The sequence below is a fragment of the Habropoda laboriosa genome, unplaced genomic scaffold, assembly GCF_001263275.1.
Source record: "Habropoda laboriosa isolate 0110345459 unplaced genomic scaffold, ASM126327v1 scaffold92, whole genome shotgun sequence".
Taxonomy (NCBI): domain Eukaryota; kingdom Metazoa; phylum Arthropoda; class Insecta; order Hymenoptera; family Apidae; genus Habropoda; species Habropoda laboriosa.
The window spans coordinates 2285009-2312132 of record NW_017100268.1 but is presented as its reverse complement, the minus strand read 5'-3'; the positions used below and the strand labels follow the sequence as shown (position 1 = coordinate 2312132).

General features: G+C 35.7%; 3 protein-coding genes across 3 annotated transcripts in view; 1 reads left to right on the top strand and 2 right to left on the bottom strand.

Annotated features, from left to right (window-relative positions):
* Nucleotides 1-30: 30 nt before the first annotated feature.
* On the bottom strand, nt 31-11735 carry LOC108573397 (X-linked retinitis pigmentosa GTPase regulator). Its single transcript, XM_017935839.1, has 13 exons — nt 11705-11735; nt 7017-7142; nt 4877-4969; nt 4414-4476; nt 3408-3731; nt 2714-2866; nt 2420-2584; nt 2029-2150; nt 1867-1953; nt 1340-1631; nt 497-1294; nt 128-216; nt 31-54 (listed from the first exon to the last, which is right to left on the bottom strand). The coding sequence occupies exons 1-13, from the start codon at nt 11733-11735 to the stop codon at nt 31-33; spliced, it is 2367 nt and encodes a 788-aa protein (XP_017791328.1).
* A 1948-nt stretch (nt 11736-13683) lies between these two features.
* LOC108573429 (HIV Tat-specific factor 1 homolog) overlaps nt 13684-27124 on the top strand; it is a 103572-nt gene continuing 90131 nt past the window's right edge. The window contains exons 1-2 of the mRNA XM_017935875.1: nt 13684-14019; nt 14149-14505. Of these exons, the coding sequence (XP_017791364.1) occupies nt 13720-14019; nt 14149-14505 (657 nt within the window). The 5' untranslated portion in view covers nt 13684-13719. The remainder of the gene's footprint in view (nt 14020-14148; nt 14506-27124) is intronic.
* Nucleotides 15685-27124, bottom strand: part of LOC108573430 — a 12102-nt gene continuing 662 nt past the window's right edge. Inside the window, exons 2-5 of the mRNA XM_017935876.1 lie at nt 17537-17803; nt 16998-17234; nt 16622-16835; nt 15685-16330 (exon numbers count right to left, since the gene is read on the bottom strand). Of these exons, the coding sequence (XP_017791365.1) occupies nt 16102-16330; nt 16622-16835; nt 16998-17234; nt 17537-17803 (947 nt within the window). The 3' untranslated portion in view covers nt 15685-16101. The remainder of the gene's footprint in view (nt 16331-16621; nt 16836-16997; nt 17235-17536; nt 17804-27124) is intronic.

Genomic DNA, 27124 nt, shown 5'->3' with positions numbered 1-27124 from the left:
AGTATGATACATCTTTTGAAGACATCTTGATCACAGGATACTACACGTTTTCGACTGAAAATAGGATAAAACAAATTGTCCAGGCTTATCTATTCTTTTTTTAAATATCTTTAAGTATTACACGTACCTTAGATTTATGATTCAAATTGTCAGTCGTCTTGGTACCGTTCTCTATTGTTTGCGGCTTTTTACTTTTAAATATTTTTGACATTCTACCTGCAAAATAAAATCAGCCCAAAAATGGTAACGCAGCATCGTTCAAAATTCAAAGAAATGTAAGATTTTCATTGGTTCGAAAAATATCACTTTTACTTGAAATTCACATAAATCTACTTTGAAAATTATCCCAATTTCATTTATAAACGTAAGATTTTTGTTCCCTCGGCTAGCGTCACTTTTACCCGAAATTCGCACAAATCCACTTTAAAAAATGTCCACAATTATTTATAAAAATGATCAATTTCGTTCAGTTACCCAATTATTTTATTTCCCTTACCAATTCTTTGCGGCAGTGCCTGCACAACGTCGCCGTCAATCTGAGCACTGTCGTTATTCGTCTTCTCCTCCTCGATATTCTTCTCTTTCTCATTTTCCTTGTCGATTTCTATCGTCTCCACCGTGCCGTCTCTCGATCTCGTCGACTTAGAACTTCCGCCTTTCGTCGCGGATTTCATCGAGCCTGACTCTTTCTTCGCCGAGCCATTTTTCTCCGTCGTTTCTGCCTCTTTATCTAGAGTGTCTTCATTCTTTGCCTCGTTATCTACGTTAGCAGTTGCATTTTCCTTTTCCGTGGACGATGTTCTCTCGGTAGTAGAATTTCCACTTCCAGGCTTCAGTCTGGGCGGTTTCGGGGGTGGCGAAGGACTCGAGGGAGACATTTGCTTCTCAGGACTTGCTTCTTCCTTAATACCATCACCGTTGCTCGATTCTGTTTGCTCTTTCGTCTCGACGTCTTCGTTCTTACTTTGCTTATTATCTGCTGCATCATTATTTTTTGCACTATCGTTTTCTTCGTTAATCGTTTCGTTATTTTCTACGTCGTTTCGAGATTCGTTGTTGTTCTCTGTGTTATTCTGCTCTCTTTTCGTTGCTTCAGATTCCTTCTCTTCTTCAACGTTATTCTCTGCATCTACTTTTACTTCGGATTTTTTATTGTCATTTGTTGCTTCTTCATTTTCGTTTTGCGCTTTCGAGCTTTCTTCAGATTCTTCTTTAGTAACCGGTGCTTCTTCAGACGTCTTTTCTGTTTTCATTTCGTTCATTGTAGCATTTGAAGACATTTCTTTCGACGTTTCTTGCGAAGAGTTTTCAGAGTTTTCTTTAGAATTCTTCTCCGGACTTTTCTCGGGACTCTTTTCAGGACTTTTCTCAGGACTGTCGGCCTTCTTGATATTGTTCATGGAGTCTGTAATGTCGTTTGCAATACTTTCATTATTATTCTTCAGATTTTCTTTCGTATTTGCTGGTACTGTTTCTAACGTTGGTTGTACACTCATCGTTGATTCTGCTGCGTTTTTCTCGTTCATTTGGTCTTTGATTATCTCGTTAATGTTTTCGTCGCGAGTCTCGTTTTGCAGCCTGTTTACGTGAGTCTTTAGCGGTGGTAACGAATTTCTCTTCTGAATGTGTTCCTACAATATGAAAACGATTTGTTTTCTCTAATTTCAAGTACGTTACATTTCACAATTGTAGAAGTTTTCAGCGGATAATAATTTAATTTAATAATTAACAAAGATTAATTACGGTTGAAAGATCATTTCTGATAAAGGAATTTGTTTTAATAATCGTAAGTTACAAAAACATAAAATAATATTTTTAATTATTATCATTGATTGCACGAAAATTATTAATTTGAATTGTAATTACCGTTTGTGCATTTTCCATATCTCTCTGTGTGTGTTTCGTTTCACGTCTTTGACCAACTAGAATTGTATGCCAGCCACCGCACGCAACCTTCGTGAATTGTAACGTTGTCAGATAAATTTATTAAACAATGAATAAACCGCGTTTAAATGTAAATGTAATTACGTTTAAAACGATGAGTTCCTTGTATCGCGGAACGAATGTTAGTTCATGAACGTTATTCTCGTTTTCTTCCAAGCCTAATTTTCCGTGTCTTCCGTCGCCGCATGTGAAAAGTTTCCCTGATTCTGTCAGGAAAAACATGAAAATTTGACTGTCTTTAAACAATATTACAAAACAATGTAAATTATAGAGTTCCAGCAATTTTTTTTCTTATTTCTCATTACTTTCAGAATTTTACAGAATTTTACAAGAGCGAAGTAAAGAAAATTCAGCTGAATAATAAATTATATACGTACATCAGTTTATATATAAAATTATAGATTAATGTAACATTTTATTTCTCAAGAAGAAACGTCTCTTACGAAATAGAAATAAAATTTGCATGAAAATTTACCAGTGACAATGGCGGTGTGACTTTCTCCGCAAGAAATTCGAGTAATCTTTTCATTTTGCAGTGCACCGCGTGGAAGAAGTTTAGGTGTGTGAAGTTCTGTAGCATTTGTTCCAAGACCAAGTTGACCACTTGAATTACTTCCGGTGCAGTACAAATTTCCATTCGCTGTGAAATACACAGAAGTTTGGTGATTCACCAGGACCAACGTTTTGGGAGATGTTTTTAAAATACGTGTAAGAAGTATAACGTGAAAGATATTCGTAAGTTAGATTATACAAATTGATTACAAAATACCAGCTAAAATGACAGTATGATGACCACCACTTGCTACAAGCATAGCGGAAGTTGGTAATTGCATCTGTTTCGGCGCAACTTGGGTAGAAAAGCTAACATCGATCCCCAATTTCCCACTTTCTGTCTCGCCGCAGACATAAACTAGCCCACTTTCTGGAAATATAATTTCAAACTCGAGAAAAAGTTGTTAACACGGTGACATACGCCTCGCAGGCGTTAAGAAATGACCTAACTTTCCAATCTAACTTTTACAACCGTCGGTAGGAAAAAATTACAAACAATTCTTAACTGTAGAATTACTTTTCTTTTTTCGTAGAATCCTGATTAGTTCATTTTACTATTAATCCTTTTAGGGAGCCCTTGCTGAAAAACTCGCAAGATTTTTGTGACAAAAACACTTTAAACTAAAAACTCGAGAAATTGGTCCAAATATAATGCCTGCTGACAAATTATTGAAATAACAATTAAAACGTGAATAATTAACAAAGAAGCAAAAATATTGCAAAGATTTCACCGCAATTAAGTTTATTCGTCAAAAATACCTGAAAAAATTATATCACCAATAAATGTGTAACTATCACTTTGTGTAACTCTACTTTTATACAAATTTTAATAGTTTCAAAGAAGTAGATACAACTTAAAATGAATAATTTGCTTCCAACGTTATTTGATACAACCTTAATTACTATCCTACCTGTTAGAAATGTCGAATGGTAATAACCAGCACTAATCTGTTTCACTGGTTCAGGAACGTGTATTTTCGTTGGCTTGTTCACCAAGCCTGATACATCAGTAAGTCCCAACTGTCCTTCGAGGTTGCTGCCCCAAGAAAAAACTCCACCGTCGTTAGTAAGAGCGAGTGAATGATGAGAACCAGCAGCAATTTGTACTATCCTTGGTCCGGCTACTCCTGAATCGTACACCAACACGGGGGAACTCGTGAAGTCACCAATCGCGGAAGTTCCTCGACCCAGTTGTCCTTCCTGATCGCTGCCGCAGGCAAAAATCTTCTGTGCCCCTGAAACATCATTGCTAAGTAATTTAAATACTTCCAGGTATATTGTACCTCGTGATATACGGTTGTAAATTAGCAAATTAGCAAATGATATTTTTATTCGTGATTCAATAATCTTGATCCTTTTGCAAAGTGAAACTAATGATTGCTTTCGCTGCATTATTATTATTATTTGTTGGACATTAGAAATAAATTACGAAAGAATTTTAAACGATGAAAAGTATATTAAGTATGTGATTTACTTCGAATAGGTACATTTTTTATGGCGAATCTGAGAATTAGCTGAAAAGCGTTAGCAGATACACAGAATCGAAATTCAAATTGCATATTTGGAAATATTGGTATCGCAGATTTTAAGATACACATAATCCAGTAACAAACGCCTCGATTATGTTTTATCTTCTAATAAATAGGTAAAAATCATTCGCGCAAAATTAAGTCGTTGCGTGAGTCACGTGGAAATAGTAGTTTTAATAAAAAGAGTTAACATGAACATACATTTTTTCGGTCAGAAGGCAAACATTCAAGGGGTGATATTTATGAGCTGAAAGTTGAACGACTGGCGTGATAGAAAACTGTCGAACATGCAATGTTATACGTGTAATTGCAAACAGCATACGGTGTTGCTATATTTCTAAGGCTTTTGGTATCTACATAACTGGCATAAACGTAAACGATGTCTTACCTGTGCAAATTAGCGTGTGTGCTCGCCCACATGCGACGTGTGTGACCTTTTCCGGCTTCAGAGCTGAAAATTAATAGGCTGTGTTATGAAAACCCATGGTAAATTTAGGCGGTCAAGATGGTTTTAATCATACCTGAAGTGATTTAAATTCATAGAATTTCGAGCGAACAGCATGAATTCCAAATAAGAGTATACGTTCACATTTAAATGTCTAGATGTAGTTAGCGATGTTTCAAATATTATTGTGTAGAATATAATAGACAAATGTTTATTACTGCTTCATGACTGCTATAAGAATTTAAATACTCTATTTCACAATGTCGTTATCAGCAATTAAGAACAATTTGACGAACGAAGAAATTGCAAAACTAAGTCAGAGATGCTTCGAATACTTCAGTATTTTTTAATAAAAATCTCGAGAAATTTATCGAGAACGAATTCTAATGAACTTTTAAATACGAGCCTTTAACACAGGACGGTTTGTTAACGTGATTTCTATGACCGAGACCAAGTTGACCCCAATCATTGCTTCCAAAGACGAACAGCCTGCCAGTTTCTGAAAGATAATGAAAATCAAATTTTCCTGCGAAACGAATTTCTGTGTCATTTAATCAACCTTATCTTTCAATTTATGCCGCTATTTGAATAATTTCGAAATACAAGCTTTAGTCACGTGACGTTAACCCTCTAATTACGTAAAATCGATGAATTTCTTTGAAATTTCAAAGTCCTTACGATTCCACGAATTAGAACACTACACACAGTGATAAATGACAAATGATAAACGAAACAGTGTGAATAAAATGAATGAAAAATTCGAGGATATCAAGTCAATAACTGTAAACTATAGTCTAGAATCCGGACTCGAAAAATTGATCTCAAATCAGTATCCATTACAGACGTGACGATCGATAGATAAATAAACAATTCCTCTGTCAAGGAAAGGGTTAAGATGTCGATTTAAAGACACCTGAAATTTCTTCCCTCAAATTCCGGCGAGTTAGTGAAAAATTCGACGACTCGTTGAAACGAAACATCTCGAGCGATATATTTCATTCAGGGGAAAAAGTTCGCGCGCTTAGATAATTTCGCGATTAACTGGAACTGTTGATAATAATGGTATGTCGACTCCCGTTCATATAGGTATGTTACGTGCTAGAGAATTGCGTGGCAATATCGATTTACCGGACAGTGGCTATCCCTGTATAAGCACACGGCCGACAGTAACTTCTTCGTGAGCCATGTTACAGAAGCTGTAAATCATACTGATTTCGATCCTTGGTCATTCTGTCCACAAACTCCTATGATCAACGTTTGACCTCGTGAAATATTCATGAAAAATTTGTAATTCCTATTAGTTACACGAATTGAACTCTGAATTCAAATTATTATAATCCGAAGTAGAACTGAATGGATTGTTTCATTCTTCGGGCTTGGAAAAACGAACTCCGGAAGGAAAGGGGGAAAGAAATTTTACTAGGTTGAAGTATGGAAGAAGTTCTGCTACTCGATTAGGGTAAAAATGTTTCTGCAAAGGACACGATATGTGTGTGTTACTAATTGTTGCTCTTTCATTGATAGTAATTATGATCTGCAATATCATTAGTAGTGATAAATCATGATACTATCGTGACGCAAGTAAAACGTGTGATAGAGGCGAAATGGCATGCGGGAACTTAAAATGAGTCGGTAAATATCGTCACAGGATAAAAATAAGCTGTTGCTTTAATTAGTTTCACTCTCTTGGGAAGCAAAAATATGTATGATCTAGGAGTTAGAAATTTACTACATGAATATTTCCATAGTGGTGAACGAGATAATGAAAAGTGTTCGTAATTATGGTTCCAACGATGCAAATCGTTAGGATCTTTGCGTCAAAACGATGCATTGTAATTATAAGTATTCGTTGTTGTCAATTTAATGTTACAATTGAAATAAACCACGTGCAACATTCATATCATTGAAACGTTTACAGTCATTCACGTGTTCACCTATTGATTTCCTTTAAAATCAAGTCCAGTCGTTGTCCGAATCGATAAGCTAACGCATAAGGCATTTACTTAACGTTTGATACGTTCTGTGAAAGCTTTCGCAGGCATGTGAAGTTAATTTCATTTAAAACGGAATTCAGTGCAAGTAGTACGTGAGTGTAGAGCATGAAAAAGATTGGAAAAGAAAAAAAAATCTTCTGTTGCGGCCATAAGACCGATGATTCTGGTACACTTCAACGTACTTGTATAATTCACGACGGGATTTCCGTTTGTTCGGTCATTTTTTTTACTTCTTCGCGTATTTCGTTGTACGAAACATCGATAAATTATATCAAACACTAAAGAACGCATATTAGTTTAAATTTATCGCACGAATTTATCGTATGAAATTCATTTTTCTAAGAGAAATTAATCTACTGGAGAACGATGTTCGACGAAGAAACAGAAATTATTGAACTGTATTTGAAATTCGCAAAGCACGTAATAAGAAAAATATGAATGTTTAAAAAATTTGGTGATACTTGGCTAATTAAATTAATATATTGAGAGTTTTGGCGTAGAATTTTTCACTTATTGCGCAATGAGAAAGAGATACATTTTTAATTAACTTACGACAAATCACTGCAGAATGTTCGTCTCCACAGGTAACGGAGATCACTGGATCTTTGCGTATGAAAAAATGCGAGGCAACGTTGTCTGCAAATCTGCTGCGACCGACTGTAAATACCGCACCCGTTTCTGTAAAAAAAAAAAAAAGTGAATGTCAGTAAAATGCAAATTACAATGTTTTCGAAATTAACGATAGTAAAATGCAAATGTTGTTTTTAAAATGAACGTCAGTGTTTCGGGGTTAATTGTTGCAAAGTTCACAGCCAGGCCATAAAAACTGCACAGTTTCATTCTATATTCGCAATATGTAGATGCAGATATTTCACTTTATCATCTTCTAAATTTAAGTCCGGTGTACATAGCACACACACCATCTCGCAGTTCGTAATATTCGTAAACGAAAAAGCAGCAACGTGCTAAATCTTCGATGATTTATTCAAGGAGGTTAACGCGATAGCGCGATATCAAAAGGACGAATCGGCTCTTTCCTCTTTTACGTCTGGCACGAAACGGACGTCGGGCAAAAATCGTGCGACCAAGAACGAAACGAGATAAATATTCTTTAATGCTGTAGACTCACGTATCGACCGCGTACAGAAATTTTCAGCATCGGCTAAAAATAAGGTGGCCAAAAGCAATAATGCATATTCATTTAATATTCAAAAATCTGAAAGCGTAGAGCCGGCTTTTCCAATCAGATAAAAGAATCGTTGCAGTAATAACTCGGTTCTACTACAGTTTACGTTTACCGAGCTGCAATCTCGGAAGCTAAATGCTTTGCACACGAAAGATCAAGGAGATCTAGCCATTGCTATTTGTCCGCAAATAAGAATAGCAGGGAAATTGTTTATTCGTCCGGAAGAAAGTCGAACACGCAAAATATCTCGATAGTGTAACGGCTGTTACAGTGTTTGCTGTTCAATTTATTTACGAATTAACGTTAGTTCGTTTGATAGAATCGCGGTGTGTACTATCAAAGGTGAGTTGAAACTTTTGTCATTTCAATTTTCTTTACCCGAGTGTATCATCATATCAATGCCTATACTACCGGCTATTTTTTCCCCTCGATCGAAACGGAAGAAAGCATGGAAATAGCTACACAATGTAGTATGAATCATATTTGTACGCGCACTTTTGATTATATGAACAGAACGTGGACGGAATAATGAAGCAGTTAGAAGAGGAACTTACGAATCTACATTGGCTACATTTTCAAACGCTAATTTATCTAAAGAATCACGTTCATTCGTCAGTTGGAAAAACGTGTGCTCTCTTATGCTTCCAAATATATACATTAAAAAATTGTAATAAACGCTTGTAGACAATTTTGTGACGCAAAATTTACAGTTTCACTTGGTACCACGTTGTTTACCACAGATCCAATCACTTTCAATGAGGACATCGTTTCAAAGTTAATTACAATGCCCTACGACATTAACCGCGTTACTCCAGCGTGTGCTCAAATTGAAATTGAGCGGACTCGGTGTGAAAGGAATGGGAATGATAGATTTAAAAGGAAGAATTTTACCTTCCATTCACAGTTGTACGACAGCGATAGTTCAGAATTACAATCGTGTTTCTGTACAGCCACTAAGCGAATGAATTTTTAAGATCGTCCCTGGTTGATCGTGTCTGTCGCAAATGAAAGGGTTAGGGATCCGCGATCGTTACAAAAGAAAAACGAGAATAAGTAGGGGGTGTTCGGGAAAACCTGCTCGATCGTTGAAATTATGGTATCACCTATGGTGAGAGACTACGGCTATGAAACGAGCCAACGATAATTTCAGTTTCTAGCTTGTAAAAGGTCGACGATGCAGCAGGTAGACCGATGTTAATCCATCCAGGACCTCGCCGTTTCTGTTTCTTCTTATCAAAAGTTCAAACGTCGATTCTTTGCATAATGCATCGCGCATTCATCTTTCAAGCAGTTAACATGTTGTTCTTTATCCACGTTGAGTTTAATTGCCAATTACGGTATCGAGTAGCGTTTCCAGAACCTGAGCTGGCGAAAATTTACGCACGCGGAAGTCATTACGTAGGGGGGAGAGAAGAAAAGAAGTACGACGCGCCAAGTGCCATGTAGGTCGACGATAATAACGTTTGTTAGGGAAGCTTTTTTGATCATTTAAAGTCGTACGTTACTACGCTATAAGTGGAAAAGAAGAATCATGGAACAAGGTCTTCTAACGAAGCAAGGTGCTAGACCGATCAAGGGTCTTTTCAATCGAACTCTCACGAGTGGAAAACGTGACATTTTTTAGGAGAACTGAAAGAGGGAGTTTCTGTTTGGAAAATTACTTAATTACAGTATTATGAAACTACACTTACTCGAAGTGTTACTGTTCAACTTCTGACATTTCTTCTGATGGCAAATCTAAGTATCGCAAGGTTTTTCAAGTAATAAAATGAAAATTAAAAATTTCTTATTTCTGGCAATTTTTCTTGCGAAGGTGCGATATGACAATGAATGTTATTTTTCGAATTATAATTTAGAATAAAATTTGTATCTACTGTATCTGACTTTCGAGTGTTTAATACGAAGTGCCATTCTCGCGCGCAGAATTTAACTGCGAGTGTCTTCAGATTTTCCTTACTCTTGTGCATCTAAATACTTACCGTTGCGAACGTTTTCTACGAATAAGGAAATAATTTCGAAAAATTTAGGAAAATTGGCAACTGTGACGTCACTATTCTATTCTAACCAGTTTTTTAGATTTTAAACGATGCTGAACATGTTCCACTTCACTCTGCTTCGTAGTTTCACACTTTAACAGACTCACGTGGATACCAATGATTGGTAAACGTAAAGTAGAACTGTATACTGTAAAATGCAACACGGTTAAAGTTACTATTTGCAATTGTTCAATGTAGAGCATGCTCTTATTTCGAAACGCGACATGCGAGATGGTAAATTCGTTGCGACGATATCATCGATGCGCTCATTTTCTAACTACTGTGACTGCGTCCAGGTCGTTAACCCACGGATGCACGGTTTAACAGCCATAAAAACGGATGAAAATGTATGCATCCGTAAGTTCGATCAATTGCAATATTTAATTCACTATTCCGCAAAACTGGCTAATCGGGGTTTAACCATTGCGTCGCCGCGATTCACGGATACGAATAACCGCGACACACTGGCAATGTTGTCCCGCCGCTGAAACGTTCAGTCGATTTTGCGTAAATATTTCATTGGCCGAAACGCGGAAGAGTAGTTCTGCGATAGCGACAAATCTTCCGTTCAGGGGGTAGCAAATTTTCCGTTTTAAAGAACGCGGCAAGTCTGTTGTAAAAAGAATATTGTGGTAGAATGTGCGATGGAAACTTGTGAAGTATGGACATGCAAAGCTGTGCATAGAATTTTCAACTTGGCGAAACTAGGGAAGCGCGTTCTTTCTTCGACTTTTCCCGGTGAAGTCTCTTCCTGTTGAAAAATTTCTTCTGCAATTAAACTTTGTTAATCATACTGCGGTTGTAAATTTCGATGTAAATTGAAAAGAAAATTTAATTAATGTTATTGGTGCTATTAGAAACTAGGACGAGGAAACTGCGTTCTTTCTTGGAATTTTCTAGAAAATTCTCTCTCTGTTGAAAAATTTCTTTTTTTAATTGAATTTTATTAATTGCGTTTCGCTTGTAAATTTCGATGTAAATTTGAAGGAAAATTTATTATTATTATTAATGTATTATTTAAAAAAAGTAGGCGTTTTGAAGGTAGTGGTAAAAAATGTTGTCAGTGGTGAAGACACACACGGCAGCCCACATTTCCGTAAAACCAGTAGAAAGGAATATAATTAGTGATAAATCTCCTTTTTCCAACATATGTACGACTATGTAACGTTTATGCAATAACGGTTTCGAGTTGTTTCATTTCGTAATATCTCGAACGCGCGCACGAATTCTTTTATTTATAAATTATACACAATAAAACTGGATCTTTGGTTTATCCTGCGTGAAATATTGCGTACGATACAATTTTTCTATTCGTTGCAAGCAATACGTTCGATGCATTTAATTAATAAATAACTGATACCGTTGCAATCGACGGGGAAAATATACTTGTCGAATGTTCTGCAAAAATGACTTCTTTTACCGATCGATATTTTCTATAACTTGTAACAGTACTAATTAGTATAAAGAATTTCTGTCGTATTGTATCGTGTTACGTTCAACTTTCTATTTTATTAATTATTAAACTAATATTTTTCAATTCTCCATAGAATAGGCTACACTTGTACAACGTAATTATCTTTGTAACTGCGTAAATATTCCGACTGTGTGTGATATTTATTAAAAAGAAAAATCACGTAAGTACAAAACATAGAGAAAACTAAGGAACGTCGTTTTAACAAATATTCTTTCACAATAATACACGAATCTCACTCCACGGGTATTTTCGATACAAATTAAAAGTCGATTATTTTTCTCAACCCAGATATTCGAAAATACGTGAAAAGTAGCTCAATCCATTATTTTTATCCACACTTTTATCCACACATTTTCCTAAATTCAAAGTAAACTTTCCAAGTTTGTCGTGTTTTTCTTTAAATCTGACGCCGGTTTGCCAACGTGATACAGCATCTGTTCGAAGAGAAACGGTGTCGTTGTTTAAGATAAGTGTCGATTGCATTGAAAACGTGGCAGGTGCGTTAAATTGTGCGTGATGCGTGTTATTTCGTAGAACGTTTTACCGGGTATCATTTCTAGGTCCGTCAGGCCCATGCTTGCACGTTGCGCCGCGTAACTTGCAGCCGACTAACTGCCGGTCAGGCATGGCTATCATGGTGGCAACTTAAACTGAACGTTGCCTAGCAACTGGAAATCAATTTCTAATGGCAACCACACCAGACGTGTGTGTTCCAACGATAAGAATGGGAACGATCGTTCGCCACTAGTGTATTTTCATGTGGAAATTAAAAATAACGCGCGACGGGCTTTCCCGGCGTTTCTTTGCGTGTCAGCATTTCCGGATGTCGTCCAGTATTCAATGCACGACTGCACCGATGCATTCGTGACATTCAGCTATGAATAATTTTTTTCTTTTAATTTAAGCATCTAACGGTGAGTATCTTGTCTCGTGTTCCTATTAATTTTCTTTTATCGTTATTACGTTCAATTAAAGTTAACGACACGTGTAACGGAGTTTACGACGTATTGGAAAGAATTGGTGTGACGTAGTATGTATGTTGGTAACATGGTTAGGCTTGCTACGTGGTTGAATAGATGGGGGGTGCTTACGGTGTAAAGCGAACGAACGTTTGATATATCGATATCGGGGAACTAGAATTGCAGGTTGTATTCATCGCACGTTCTTTTGTGCGCTGTTAAATTGTAAATGATTGTTTAGAGTCATGAGAATGTGATATAAGATGTGACATTATTTCTTATAGCGATTTTATGGGAACGTCCATTATATAACTAGGAGATTGATTTTTTATCGTTTATTTGTAACAAGAGTTATAAGTTTGTCGCAGAATTCTTTGCAATTAATCACACACGTTGTGTTATACTATAATATTTTGTGGTTAAGAATATCATATTCCGAAAGGATTGAATTAAATATTTTTCGATGTTAATTATAAAGATAACTATAGTGTTAGATTAAATGCTTTTAAAAAGATCAATATTTAAACAGTAACGAAAAAATTTTATTTAGTAATTTAATTATTTTTAAAATCTTTTTTGAGCTTTTAAAAGCGTACTATTAAAGTAGAAAGTAAATATTTGAAAAGTTTATTTTCGTGACATGTATTGCCAATTTTTTCACAGAATTGTCGGAAATATTTTTATAAATATTTTATCGCTAAGTGAAATATAAGTTAAAAAATAAATATCTTAAATACACATTGATTAAAATATGTTTTATCGGTACAAATGTGAAAGGTGGTTTTCGAAGTTTGTGCAGAGCGCATTAGTATCGCGAACGTGTATTAACGCGTGTGGTGTGCTGTGTTACTGTCAAACTTAAGAAACTAGTATTTATTTCTTTCTGAAGAAATTCTTATTTCTTAACTAGAACAAGTATTACTTGTGTTACAAGTATTGTGAAGATTTATCAAAATTTTAAGCGGTACGTTCGATATTCATATTGAATCTCGTATACGGTACAGGTCTAACCTCTAACAAAACGGTCGTAAATTTTGAAGTAACATTTTCATACGTTGAAAGAAATTGTAATATTATTCATTGATTACGTCATATAAATGCGTCTTATTAAACACATATAATAATTCACTTAGACAAAAAATTGTTAATTGTAATACCATACAATTCATTTTCGATATTACGTATATAACCTACGCTTCTAATCATTCGATCTATATATATTACATAATTTTTATTTTATAAACTTTTACTTTGTCAAGTAGGAATAGTACAGAGTCATTATCTTTTGTCCTAAAAATTATATTATTTAACGTTAACAATATTTTATGGTAGTTAATACTACGTGTAGTCAATTTAAAGGTTAGGTGAAAGTTACATAGTAACAATGTAATTTAAATATTTAATCGATTATAGTAGTTAGTATCGTTTAGTAACAAGTGGTTATTACTTATTTGTTCTGTTTATGTTAATAAACAGAAAGCTTTATAATTGGCAAAGGTTCAACTATTGCTGTAGCTAATAGCTTCTTCACAATTTTGTGTTGTAGAGGTGGTGAAGTGTACTGGATTATTTTTTGGATGAAACGTTATTGACAATTAAAATGACTGATTGTCCAGAAGCAGAGAAGAATGTTAAAGACCCTATGAAAAGTTATGAATTTGATGGTCAATCTTACATATATAAGGATCCTACAACTAATGTAACATACCGATTTGATCAAGAAAAGAATGAATGGATGATAAAAGATACAGAAGAAACTAAAGAGGAAGATTCAAGTGGTAGTGAAGTTAAGGCACAAGAGGGAGTGTTTGGTTTTGAAAATGATACTCACACATATACAGACCCTAATGATGGCAGTGTATATTTTTGGGACAAGGAGAAAAATGCCTGGTTCCCAAAGGTGAGGTCTGTTTTTTTTATATAATATATGTTTTCAAAATTTTTAACCGACATTCCTTAAATAAATTTTTCATGATTTCTAACCTATAATACCTTAAAATTAAATTAGCTGCAAATGATTATGTTTCAGGTGGATGAAGATTTCATGGCAAAATATCAGATGAGTTATGGATTTACAGATTCAAGTACAACAGAAACAAAAAATGAGCAACAACCTCAATCACAAGTAAAAGTTGACAAAGAAAAGAAAAAACTGGAAGCTAAAAGAAAAGCGCAAGAGCCACCAACTTGGTTCGAAGTGGATGAAGCACATAATACTGCCATTTATGTCTCTGGCCTACCACTAGATATCACCATGGAAGAGCTCACAGAACTTTTTAGCAAGTGTGGTCTCATAGCAAGGGACGAGAAAGGAAAGAACAGGATCAAGTTGTACAAGGATTCAAATGGACAACCAAAGGGCGACGCACTGTGTATCTACATAAAGGTAAGTTATTTATGAATAATATAGTGAAATGTGTTTTGTGAATTTCATTACATCGTGGGTGTATTATGTCAGCTAAACAAACAAAATAAATTGCAAATATAAAAATGTTTATTTTAACAAAAGGTGTATAAAATACTGTGACATAAAATGCATAATATGGAAATAAGAAGTTTAATTTTTCTCATAATTAGTTAAAAAGATCTTTAACCTAAAGGATGTATGTGTCTACTGTCCCTATTTTCGAAAAGGTCGTGTTCCACAACAATGGTTTTGACATAGAATTTTTATTGACGTAATTTACTCGGTGTTAAATACAGTAGACAGGTGTCGACGATTGATAGGTTAACGTATTTACAAATATAACGATACATAATTTATTAAAAATTCGTAACAATAAATTTACTCGTCGTGAATTAATAATCGATTTTCGAATACGATACAATGAAATTGCGAATAGAATTTATGATTTCGGAACAATATTACATATATACGGATTAACAGTTTCTAAATAAGAGTACGATGTACGTAAATACAGATATTTAAACACATCCTATATATGCAAAACATTCGGCTTACAATTAAAGCGTAGTCTTATCAACTTAAATCCTGAAATATTTTAACGGCAAAAAATTGTTATTCTATCGTACGTGTCTACACAATATCATTAAATCGAAACATAAAAATAAAAGTTTTGGAAAATTTTTCCTCGGCATAACGGTGACATGTACTAAATAATACGCAGGTATACATCAAATATATATTTTTCGGTTTTTTGAGTAACATTGATATGTGGTCAGCGCATTATTCATTGACATGTATGTATGTTTGAAAAGTTAGGTTATAGTCAACGTACAACTATCGATATTCAAGCAGTTCGACTATTTGTAATATATTATGTGCTACGATCATTACATTATAAATATTTACTTAACGTGACAAAAATGTCACAATCAGAAAGTACTTTTTCAATTAAAGTGAAGATTCAAGTCGAGTAATATGAATTTAAGAAAAAATATAAAAAAAAGGACTACTCTATACTTGTTTGTAGATTTGATTTTTATTAATCATTTCTCCACATAAATGCCTTCGAATGCTGCACAGCAACAAACGAAAACTAGTATCGAAAAAATATAATTCGAAAACAGATCAGTTTCGTTTCATGCACGTTAATTAGGTGGGAAAAAAGAGACAGAATGCAATGCAAAATACTCATCGTACGCGATACATGAACATTGGAGTTATTAATCTTATCGATTTCAATTAACGTTACTAACTAGACAAATACATCTTTGAGACACTAACGCCTATTTAGAGAGAGGAACATGAGAGACTGTTTCGCCGATGTGAAGTGAATAAATTATTTCAGTCTGTGCTCGGTTTCGGTAGCATCTAAGCGACTTTATGCTTTCCACAAAATTAAAATCAGACCTAACTCTTTACTTGGTCACACGAAGGTAGTGATTATTTGATGAATGTATAAACAAATGTAAAATATAATAAAAGACGAAACATAGACAAGGGAGTTTTTTTTTTTAGAGGATTAATGATCGATGATTAAAGCTACCAAATAAAGAGTTAAAATAAATAGCAATTAGTTCATGGCTTTAGTAGTACTTCTTCGTTCGCTAAGTCGTTGATTTTGCCAGGGATATGAGAGAAGACCTTGCTTATGTCTGTCAGACTTTGTGGACCGTTATAGGGCCCAACGCCCAGAAATGCACCGTATTCTCGTCCATGTGGCACCATCTGTGCCACTCGTGGGTAATTAGCTTGAGTTTTATTCGAATGATGTCGTATTCGATTTCTCGGATACATTGCTCGAGACCTGAAATTACAATTTTAATTAAACAGAAAAAAGAAACTGTTTCAAAAAAATTTTTGTTCAGTCCAAAATATGTAGAGACCTTGTTCCTAGAATTTTTTAAAAAGATTATCGTTTTTAGTGCTACTACAAACAATTATAAGATCGATTTATTTGAGTTGAACTAAATTTTACATTAAAGATACTTCTTAACCTTTTTTTTTTTATAAATTCAATTGTGAGTAATAGAAAGTTTGCCGATATTTAACTGCAAACTTTGAATAGCTGTTAAAATGGGAGTTTAAACAGTCTTACTTGGATGGCGGCCTTGAACCCAAATTCACACCATGCGCCCAATAGTCGCCACTGGCATTCTGTTCCGCTAGTCTTTTTCGCCATGTAGCTCGCTGTTTATTCTGTCGGTTTGGCTTGTGCTGCGGTTCTTTCAAGTACTTCTTCCCTTTTTTTCGAGGCTTTAATCTTTGGTTTTGCGGTGCATACGGATCCGTAGTTTTCTTTCGTCTCCTAGCTGGAATTTAAGCAAAAAGTATTTCGTTAGATTCATCTTACACGAACTGATCGAATAAGTTTGAACACAGTTTTTTTTTTTTTTGCATTTTTAATATAAATGTGATAATTTAAATGGCGCGTAAATTTGTAAGTGAAAGCAAATTTAATGCCGAATTCTTACCTACACGCCCAGCTTGCACTTCGCACACATAGTGTTTTCGTTCGACGCAACTCCGTGGGCTCCATTTATACTTTAACATGGGATCGATTGTGATGCAGTGCCATGCATACTGTTCCTTCGTCTGGTTAGATTGAGGTAGACCGAAATTTTGGAAAACCACTTTCTCACCGGTCACGCCCCATTCCCAGGTCATTTGCTGCCAATTGAATATTCCACCGATCCATCTTTCTAATTTCGCTGGAATAATGTTTCACCGTTTTAGCTATCTCTGCACCTTCAATTCTCTTCAATAGCTTCGATGTTCGAATGGAGAAATGTACATTTTGCATTTTTTTCTTAATTTCAATAATGTCCCAGTAATTTTTAGTTCACATTGTGCGTGCATTGTGTAGAAGAATCGTAAATTTCTTTTCTCGCCAGTCGTTAGATGAGGAAAATTGAAGGAGGAACTTTATATATACTTCAAATTTTGTATCGCGTTCAAATTTCTTATTCCGCATTCCGCGAATCGCGGTGACACGATATGAATTTCTACTTACTGAACTGTTCGCTCGACAAGTATTTCCTCAGCATCCGATCCTTCCCGTTTCTGTCGAGAATCGCCAGAGTGGCGTTTCTGTCTTTGCAGTGAAAATAAGCTTCTCTCCAAGGAGCCGTCCCTCCGCTTAAATAATAGCAATATCTTTTCAATCGGAAGAACCCTATGGGGCACGCGTACCGCTTTATGGGTCGACCGATCGTAAGTCTGTTCCCGGCTACTGGATAAGTACTGCTGTTGTAAGGTTGCACCACGACCGCAGATATGCCTGTGAAATAGCAACGAATGTTTAATAATTATCAAATTTTCAGAGATTTTAATTCTTCTTAACACGTTAAGCGCTGTTTTGTCTTCCTTTCCGTTTAGCCCGCGATATCCGATTTCACCGATATGCTGGCGGCCGGAGATCTGTGTAAGGTTGCGATAAGACTGCATGTGTTTTAATAATACCTCGTTAAAATTTTTTTATGGTAACAAGTAATATTTAGGTACATTCTTTTATGATCTCCAAATTATTTAAAATTTATTAACAGAAGAATATAATTTTTTAAATTGTATATCGTCAGTCAACAGTGACTGACGCACCCTGAACGAAAAGTATAGTGTCAGTCACCGGCGACTGACGCGGCCCGAACGAAAAGTACAGTGTCAGTCACCGGCGACTGACACGGCGCTTAACGTGTTAAAATTAATTTCGCACAATTCAACGCTAACGGCCAGGTAGCCTTCTACCTGTTTCACATATACGACGAGTCGTTTTTTTTCTATTAGAATTTTAATAATTTCTCCCTCTTCGTCTTTTTGCCCCTTTAACGTCCGCGACAGGTCATTTTTTCCCCATTAGAATTTTAAAATATCTCCCCGCTAATTTTACCATTTTCGTTTTCCACTTTTCTCGTTTAGCAAGTATATTCTCAGCGTGTGGTAGCGAGAAATTTCACGTATCGTCTGTCCCGACGACCTTCCCTGTCTGATAAATATTCCAGCACGATACTCTTCGAGAGAATCCTTGAGAACGATAACGATTTTGTATACAGTTCGCATAAATTTCCCTCGTCGTGTGCACGCTCGTCGCCGGTAACGAGTTTCAAGCGAATGCTTCGCGTTCACGCGGGTTTTTTCCCCTCCTTCTTACTCCTCGATAAAACTGATATCCGCGGTGAACGCGTAGGTAGGTGTACGCGTTAGCAAATTCGTTACGTCATGCGTCTGCATGGTGTAATATGCAATACGGCGGTAAGTAGTTCAGTGTTACGGTCGTTCTCTCCTCCGTGCAATCATTTCTTTCGCTCCGGTACACTCCTTTTACGGGGACAATCGGAGAAAATCGGAGAATAGAACATGTCAGACGTACAGAGGCTGGGTCCTTAGCAAATGTTCGTCCGCGAGTGGATTCCCTTGTATTCCTTGCCCTTGGACGCGATTTAAGGATTATATAACCGGTTGCACGCTTTACGGGTGAACAATTGTATTATGTAGACGGAATTAATCTAACGAACGATGGTGACGGTGAAACAATATTCGTATTTGCACAGGTGTTTGCTGTGGAAATTGTTTGCTCTAGAAATTCCTAACTTCCGTTCTTAATGTCTAACTTAATTCACAGCTCGTCTTTCTTTGTGATACGAGAGAATGATAAAGTGCGACGATGAAAACGATAAAAGACGTTTATTCGAATGGTAGTTGCACGGCGTAATTTATTTTTCGTTATCATTGTACGAATAGATCACACACCGGATGCTTTGCACACCTTAGTTTACTTGCCACGGATTATTTTCAACGATCTCGCGAGATACACTTTGCATCGCTAAGATTCACGTGAAATTTCGCGTTAACCGGAATTTCACGAAATTTCAATTCATCTTTCTCAGAATTGCAAATGTCATTTTCGTAATCGTCCTCAGGATCGGAAGTATGAATTTTTTCGAAAGTTACAAAATCTCGACGAAATAAAATCGAAATTTCAATAACGAAGTAGACCACTTTAAATATTGCACATAACTGAGCTAGTGTTACGCGTCTGAAATTGCTTTTATCATACAGAAGGCTTAAAGATTATGTAAATAGAATTTTCCGTAGATAAGTGTTGAAAATCATCACTCGCATGTTAGGTATTTAAACGAAACGTAACTTGTAAAAATCGAGCAGATAATGGAAAATTTTCCGATTCGAATGCCAGAATTTAGCCACTTGGAAAATGTTATTTTCAAAAAAGAGAAAAAACAAATTGAAGAATTAACGAATTGCATTTTACAACGATTTTTGAAAATTTAACCCGAGTGTTCTACAATAGCTCTTTAAAAATCGTCGCACATAGTATATGCGAAAAAAATGGGAATATGGGAAAAAATTCTACGGTGATATTTGTCGTTTACCGTGTAGTGCAGTTTGATAAGAAAAACGCGACGGAGAAGTTTGCTCGTAAACGGTTTAGATAATGGTAGCTAATTACGGTGTGAAAGCGTATATATTTCTTATACCGGGTGTCGACAGTTAAAAAGGTTAATAGGCTCTGGTATTTATTAATAGTTGTATGGCTATCTGTCTTAACAGAAATATATGACTTGCTGCAATTCCATCTGATAGTATACGTAACTTGGCTGTAACTAAATAAACCAGTAGTAGTTCTCTAAGAATATCGGTCGAAGAAAATTAATCGCAGTTTTCTTCAATTTTATTACCGTTAGTTTGCTGTAATGAACGATGTCACTAGTTTATTCTCGGGTAAAGCTAATCGAAAGATACTAGAATTGCTCGTAAAATAGTACGAACGAACTTGGAACGTTTCTAGAGACACTTGAAATTGAAGTTCTCGATGTTCCGATTGGAGAGAATATGGTAGCGAAGCATCAACGAGGGTAACGGTGATCGTAATTATGATAATGACGAGCTGCTTGAAATTGTCAGTGTACTTTAAAAACCGTAGATTTTCATGAGGATTTTTGCGCTATTCGTTTGATGAGCGCTAACGCGAATTAAACTTCCGTGTATCACGAAGAGCTCCTAACCCAGTTCAACGCGTTTGATGTTGCCCGTTCTACGAAGCGGGAATGATATCATCTGAGAAAGTTATGCTACGCGCGGCAAGTAATGTTATTGTGCTCATGCATGATAATTGCTGGGTTAGAAATGCGAAGTGTCAATTGCATCTTTCTCTTTTGGTTTATTGTCGGAGGAGGATTCTCGAGGAATGCTAGCACGGTAAAATTGATCATCGATCGATCGAACTATTCTCACGAATTCCAAAATTCTGGACTGTCTCGTTGTTTCAAAGTTTCTTCTCCAAGTTCGATGTTTCTGAAAGATTCTCGAAGATTTAGTTTTCTGAGAAAAATAAATCGAGTCTGTTGCAGTTTTGAACTTAATCATTGTGCGATACGGTTTTTAGAAGATTTGTTGAAATTATTTTCTACTGTGTAATAAAGCTTTGTAGTTTAGCAGTGTTTTATTGTTCGAATGTCCTACTTCTGTTACCACGTAATTTCTACAAAATTTATCACTTCATTTATCGCTAGTCTTCGGTTGTACAGATTTTTAGACAAGGTACAGTAAATTCTCTACAAGTGTCAGCCCGCAAGGAAGCTAAACCGGACACTTGTAGAGTCAGGGACTACGTTTTCGAGCCTCGCGCCTGCCTTTGTAGTTTGCCGAACGTAGACAAGGACAGGGAATAAAAGATAAGGATGAAACGTGAGTCGAGGCAACCAAGCGATTTAAATATCAACTTTTTTTATCCCGACATTTTTCTTAACATATTGATGAGATTTTTCTGATGAAAATGACATTAAACACGACATAATTTGAACAACATTTACTTATTAACACGTTCACTGTCACGCCGGATATTTCACTGTATTGAGATAAAACAGACGCCCTTGTATTACATTACATAAAGTCGGCCTACCGTTTGACTGACACTTGTAGAATCGGCCCTACATTTTTTTTTTCTTTTTTTTTACGTGGAGGTAGGCCGACATTAAATTAATTACTCAATAAGTATTAATAAGTAAATGTTGTTCAAATTATATCGTGTTTGATCTCATTTTCATCAGAAAAATCTCACCAACATGTTAAAAAAAAATTTCAGATGAAGAAAAGTAAAATTAAAGAAATTATATTTTTCTATTATGAATTGTCGAGCCGTGAAATCTCGTAAAAGAAACCGAGTGGTGTAGCGTTACACGCTTGACTGACAGCGAGCGAGATAACATACGCTAACAGACACTTGTAGAATCCAAACTGTCTGACAGTTGTGGAGAATTTACTGTATTTTTATTAGCCTGTATTTTACGGTACCAAGGTATTTTATCATTTTCGAAATAAGCTGAAACCGAGGTCGAACTGTACTTACAGATTTTATATTTCCCTTATCACAGGATCGTTTCATATATGCGATTTAAAATACAGCAAGACAACCGTTTCGCGTTCAGTTCAAACGTCACTATTGCCGAACGATTACACAGCATACCTGAACGGATATTTGCATTCTCATTGAAAAGAAATCGCGTAATCTCAGTAATAAACTTTATCGATATCACGTAGTACTTGCCGTTATCAAAATGTTACGCGACGGGAGATCAGTGTCGCGCACAGTACATCGTCATTTTTCTAATTCTCTACGGATAGCAGTTTTTCAGAGAAATTGAACGTTACTGATCAAATTTTCCGTTGGTTGCACACAGTTTCGCGAACGTTTCATTTGTTTGTATGTGCAAACAATAAACGACACACACGGGAAACTTTAACTTCCAAGCGTATTCATTCATAATTACGTCAGACGCAGCCTCACCGATATTTCTACGCGGCCGTTTCGACGCATTCAATGTAAATCCGCCTTCGAAGGGAAATAGCCCGAGCAGTATTATGACAAATGAGCGACCGATAGAGTCGAAGCAAAAACTTTTGCGTGTTCCTCTAGCCATTTGCGTCCCCAATCGATGGCAAATCTCGAATTTTACGGGACAGAAATTTGCGGCGAACGATTGCTACCGTAAGTAGGACATTTCTGTTATCGCCATGGATCAATGTTCGATATTTATTTTCCATACTAGTTCTATTAAAAATGCTTTCACTCCCGTTGAATATTTATTACCGAGATATCTACCTTGTTTTTCCTTCTTCCTTTTTTTGCACGTATATTATTGGTTAAAAAGAGAAGAAAAGTGAATTTGATATTTACAATATAACGACATTCTAACGAATGTTGTAGTTTCGACGTTAGAAGGGGGGGAAAATTGCGTAAGGTACGCGTTAGTGTTTCATTTATAGTCCAACGATTGCTAATATCTGATAGGAATAATTATCAAGATTTAAAGACTCGCGTAGATAAGCGACCAAGTGATACATACAATTGGTTTTTTGGGTCACGTTCGGAATCTAATTTTTTCATTAGTTATGTTTGATTAACTATTTGAAGATTAGATCAGCGAGCTACTTCGAATTGGATGTTCGACTATGAATATTGCATAACCTCGATATTAGAAACCGATTATTTCATTGTGACTTTACGATAGGCAATCGATCCCAATTGTGTACGAAATGCAATAAAAACAGCTCTCCAGCTAATTCTATATTGTTTCTTTAGTTGATGAAAATTAGATTAAGCAAAACTTCGCGTCTGCGACATTTCCTTCTGACAAAGATGATTTTCTACTTGTTATTTATTTTTCTATTTAATAATCGATGAGAGAGAGGTTAAAAATCAACGTTTTTCGAGGTATTTCGTGAAATTTATTTTTTTTAATATTCTTCTCACGAGAAAAATAATTTTCGTAGTAGAATAGAATTTTGTTGAAACATGTACAAGCGACGAGGAGTGGAAAGAAAAATGGAAAGATAGAGAATACTATTATTTTACAAATTTCTGTGTAAAAAATCGCGATAAGAATGTTTCCATAACAGTGAAGAAATGAAACCTGAGAGGTATCTCTTAGCACTTCCTTCCTCGCCATTAAACACTGCCATCAAAATTAATGTTAATAGTTAAACCTGTCACATTGCTGATGAAAAAAGTTTGCCGAGCTGGTCGTATCTCGGCGAAGTGTTACCGGCCACTATAGAACACAGCAGGTTATAAATGCCGGTCTCTTTTATCTATTGTCAATATTCTGGTATCAGGAAAAATTTGCGATGCAGAGTTGCGTCAACCCTAGTGATCGTGGACTTTCAAAACCGGCTTGTATTTAAACGGCTGATAAGTGTTGACACTACGTGTTTCCAGGAATGCACGATTCGGCTATGTTACCGGTAGACGGTGAACTTTGATAATTAACTCGCGCTAGTCTTGAACGTAGCCCATAATTAATATTCAAACAAAACGTTACTCTTCGGTCTTGCTCTTTTATAACCGACATTTACGAGATGGGCCAGGTGAAACAGGCCACCTAATTATCTCCTCTAGGCGTACGTCGTTTAAATGGTACCAAAGGGTGAATAAGACGGGGAGAAAATATTTTTTTATACGAGTATGTTATAGAAGAAATTGATGTGTATTTAACCGTAGAGCGATCTTCGGGTCTTTTTCGACCCACCGCCTTTTTATATTTTTAGTCATTTTTGCTGTTATCAAGTTTACGTTCCTTAACCTTATTTCAAACGTTTATTGTCTAGGTTCATATGTCGCGTTGGAAACAAAAATTGTTTCACATAAGGTCTTAGATCCTTTTTGACCCAAAAGTCTTAAGTGTACAGTCGAACGCAGTAGGGTGAAATATGCGTAATAATAACGGTACCTTGAACTTTGATCCTAGTACGGTCTTCGGGTCATTTTCGACCCGTCGCGTTGTCATTTTTGAAATAATTTTTCTGTTGTCGACAGAACGTAACGAAATTGTTGCCAATATGCTTGTTTACGTTCCCTTAAGAAGCGTGGTGGTAATAAAAGTTCTTTGGGTCGAAAAAGACCCAAAATCGAACGGAAGAACGCACTTTTAAGTCAAACGTGAAACTTCCTTTCATTCTTTGGCATTTATTCCATTGAAAAGATTTTTCGTCCAACCTATTCATCCCTTGAAACCGCGTAAATTATGTATAAAAATTTCCTCGTAGCTAGAGAAGATAATTAGGTTGGCCTGTTTCACGTGGTCCACCTTGTACATCTAGTCGGTTTATAAGTTTAGTACGTAAGAATCAGATACGTTCATATGCATGTCACGTTCATGAATAACATCGTATGCCCACGATTTTTACTTTCATTCATGAGTTACACGTGGAACAAGGCTAACTTTACACGTATTGCTGGTAATTGTTTAGGTGGTCTGAAGTAGGCGATTTGTTCGTCTCAGGCAATCAACAAGTGTCCCGTGTTATGTATGTACATACTCTCTTTGACGTGCTTTAAAACGATAATCTTTCGATTTCATCCGTGTAATTGGCTGTAATATTCAGAAGTGCAAAATCACTTAGATTGCAGAGGATATGAATTGTATATAACTGGGTGTAATTTCACTTTGTAATAGGATAATGATATAATATATACTTTGCAGGAGTTATGCGGTAGATAACGAGTAGAGATAGGTTTATCATAAATAGGAAAATTGTGTGTAATTGAGAATTAAATTTTCGAACACGTTTAAAAAACAAAAGACAAGTAATACGAATTTTAGAAAAGTTAAGAAATTTTCAAAATTGCTGTGCAAAAGTTTGAACGAAAATTTATAGAACATTTGTTAAGTGAAACTTCAAAATTATATTATACGTAGAATTGTATAATAATTTACTGTTGTACGAATATCGTTCAAGCACATTCTTTTTAATTGAATTTTAACCGAATTGTTGGTCCAATTCGATTAAACTTTACCAATAAAAACAGCAGTAAGAAACTTTACACTAGGTAATGTTTAAAGGGATATTATTGCAAACTGACATTGCTAATTACAGAGATTTTAAATTTGATTAATCTAATATGCAGACACGCAAGGTGTTGTTACGCACTTTTCAATTTAACTCTTTCCAAGCAATTTCAGATTAAGGTAACTCGATCGAGTAAAGCTCGTGAAGTAATAGGATCCAGATTATGTAATTGAACTATTCCGCAATGTTGGCGATGATTTTCTTATGGATACGCTATTTTTGCGACAGATTTGTGATCTGATTTAATACCGTAGTATGTGGTCTTCGGTGTGCAGATTCGTGTACCGTCTAACTAAAATAGATGCCCGATCTATTCACTTCGGACTTCTAGGTATTCAATAGTACATATACGTGGCCTTATTTTTTTATCACCCCTATGTCACATTATGTAACAATGAAACTAAAGATTACGTTATTTCTCTTGCACCTTCGATCTCGATATTAATATCCCAATTTATAATAACAACACCGACAGTTTCAGATCTTCAGCTTGAAATTTTTTCCATTCTTCGAGACTTTCTTTTTTTTTTTTATTTCGAGCAATTTTGATCTCTCTTGAGATTATTTTGCGTTACATCGTGTGTACAGAAAATTGTCAAAGAGGTACAGTGTTTTAGACAGATAGTGAATGGGATTGCAAATCTCTACTGTGGGATTCCAGAGTATAAGGTTGTGTGACAATGGAAGAGGGTAGTTCATTTTATGTAATACTTTTGTTTTTCCCAATTTAAAAAAACAAATGAAAGATTTTATTCCGATAAAGCAAAGAGAGCATCATTTCTTTTTTAACCGCAGTTCACTTTAATAACCGAACAGTTGGAAAGATCGATTTGTTTCGTAGAATTTTCTTTATCGCAATTTAAAATATTTATGACAGTGTAATTTCACTTCGAACACGATATCGTCTCCTCTCTATTATCGTAACTTCTTCCATTACCAAGATAGGGAAGTCTCGAGTTGAGTTATCAGTTCGACTGATTTCTTTTAAGACTGCCATTGCTCCCGATTATTTCTGCGATACTAATTAACGAAGTGCGTAACCACCGGCACTTTGCATCTGGTATATGCATTGTTTCGCGTTTAATGACTTGTACGTTATACGTTTGAAAGCAGACAAATCGTTTTATCATACTTCATTGCTGGCGAACGGAAACGTCTTCTCCCTCTTGCGCAAGTTTGCGGTAAGAAATGGCAAAAGGTAGAAAAAAAGAGGGAAGCATTGCGAGAGAACCTTGTGCTGTATAAATTTTTAATCTTTCACGGTCGAAGAAAACTATAATGGACCAAATCCCGAGTCTCGTTTGTTACGGGGGAATCGTTTCTATTTTTACACGTGAACAAAATTCTTTCAGCGAATTAATCCGATGATAAACGAGACTGTAAGCTTTGTAAACGCGAATACAGATATTTGTTATGTTTTCGTATCGATCTTTATTTAAAAAAATTCTTCTCAGGTACTATCAGTTTTTCCACCACTATCTTGAAACGAATTTGCCGTTCTACTTTTCTTGCCAATGTTACGACGAGTTTGTCTTCGATTTTTGTGCAAACGATTAACGTAACAATGTAAATGAATATTTTTTATTTAGTAGAAATATTTCTGACGAAGGTTGAAAGTAGGTTTTAATGCAATTTGTTAAATAGTCGTTCTGTAAGCAAGTAACAAGTATCCTTAATTACGAGATTCAATTTAACCAGCATTCTTCCTTTATGTTTAATACTTTGGTATTAATTGCTG

Excerpts from the sequence above, each read along its gene's own strand:
- LOC108573397 (XM_017935839.1), bottom strand. The coding sequence starts at position 11,735 with ATGGGCCTGACGGACCTAGAAATGATACCCG. Across the intron at positions 1,954-2,028 it reads AGGAACTCATCGTTTTAAAC|GTTGCGTGCGGTGGCTGGCA; the intron begins GTAATTACATTT and ends CAATTCACGAAG. Across the intron at positions 217-496 it reads GGCACTGCCGCAAAGAATTG|GTAGAATGTCAAAAATATTT; the intron begins GTAAGGGAAATA and ends TTTATTTTGCAG.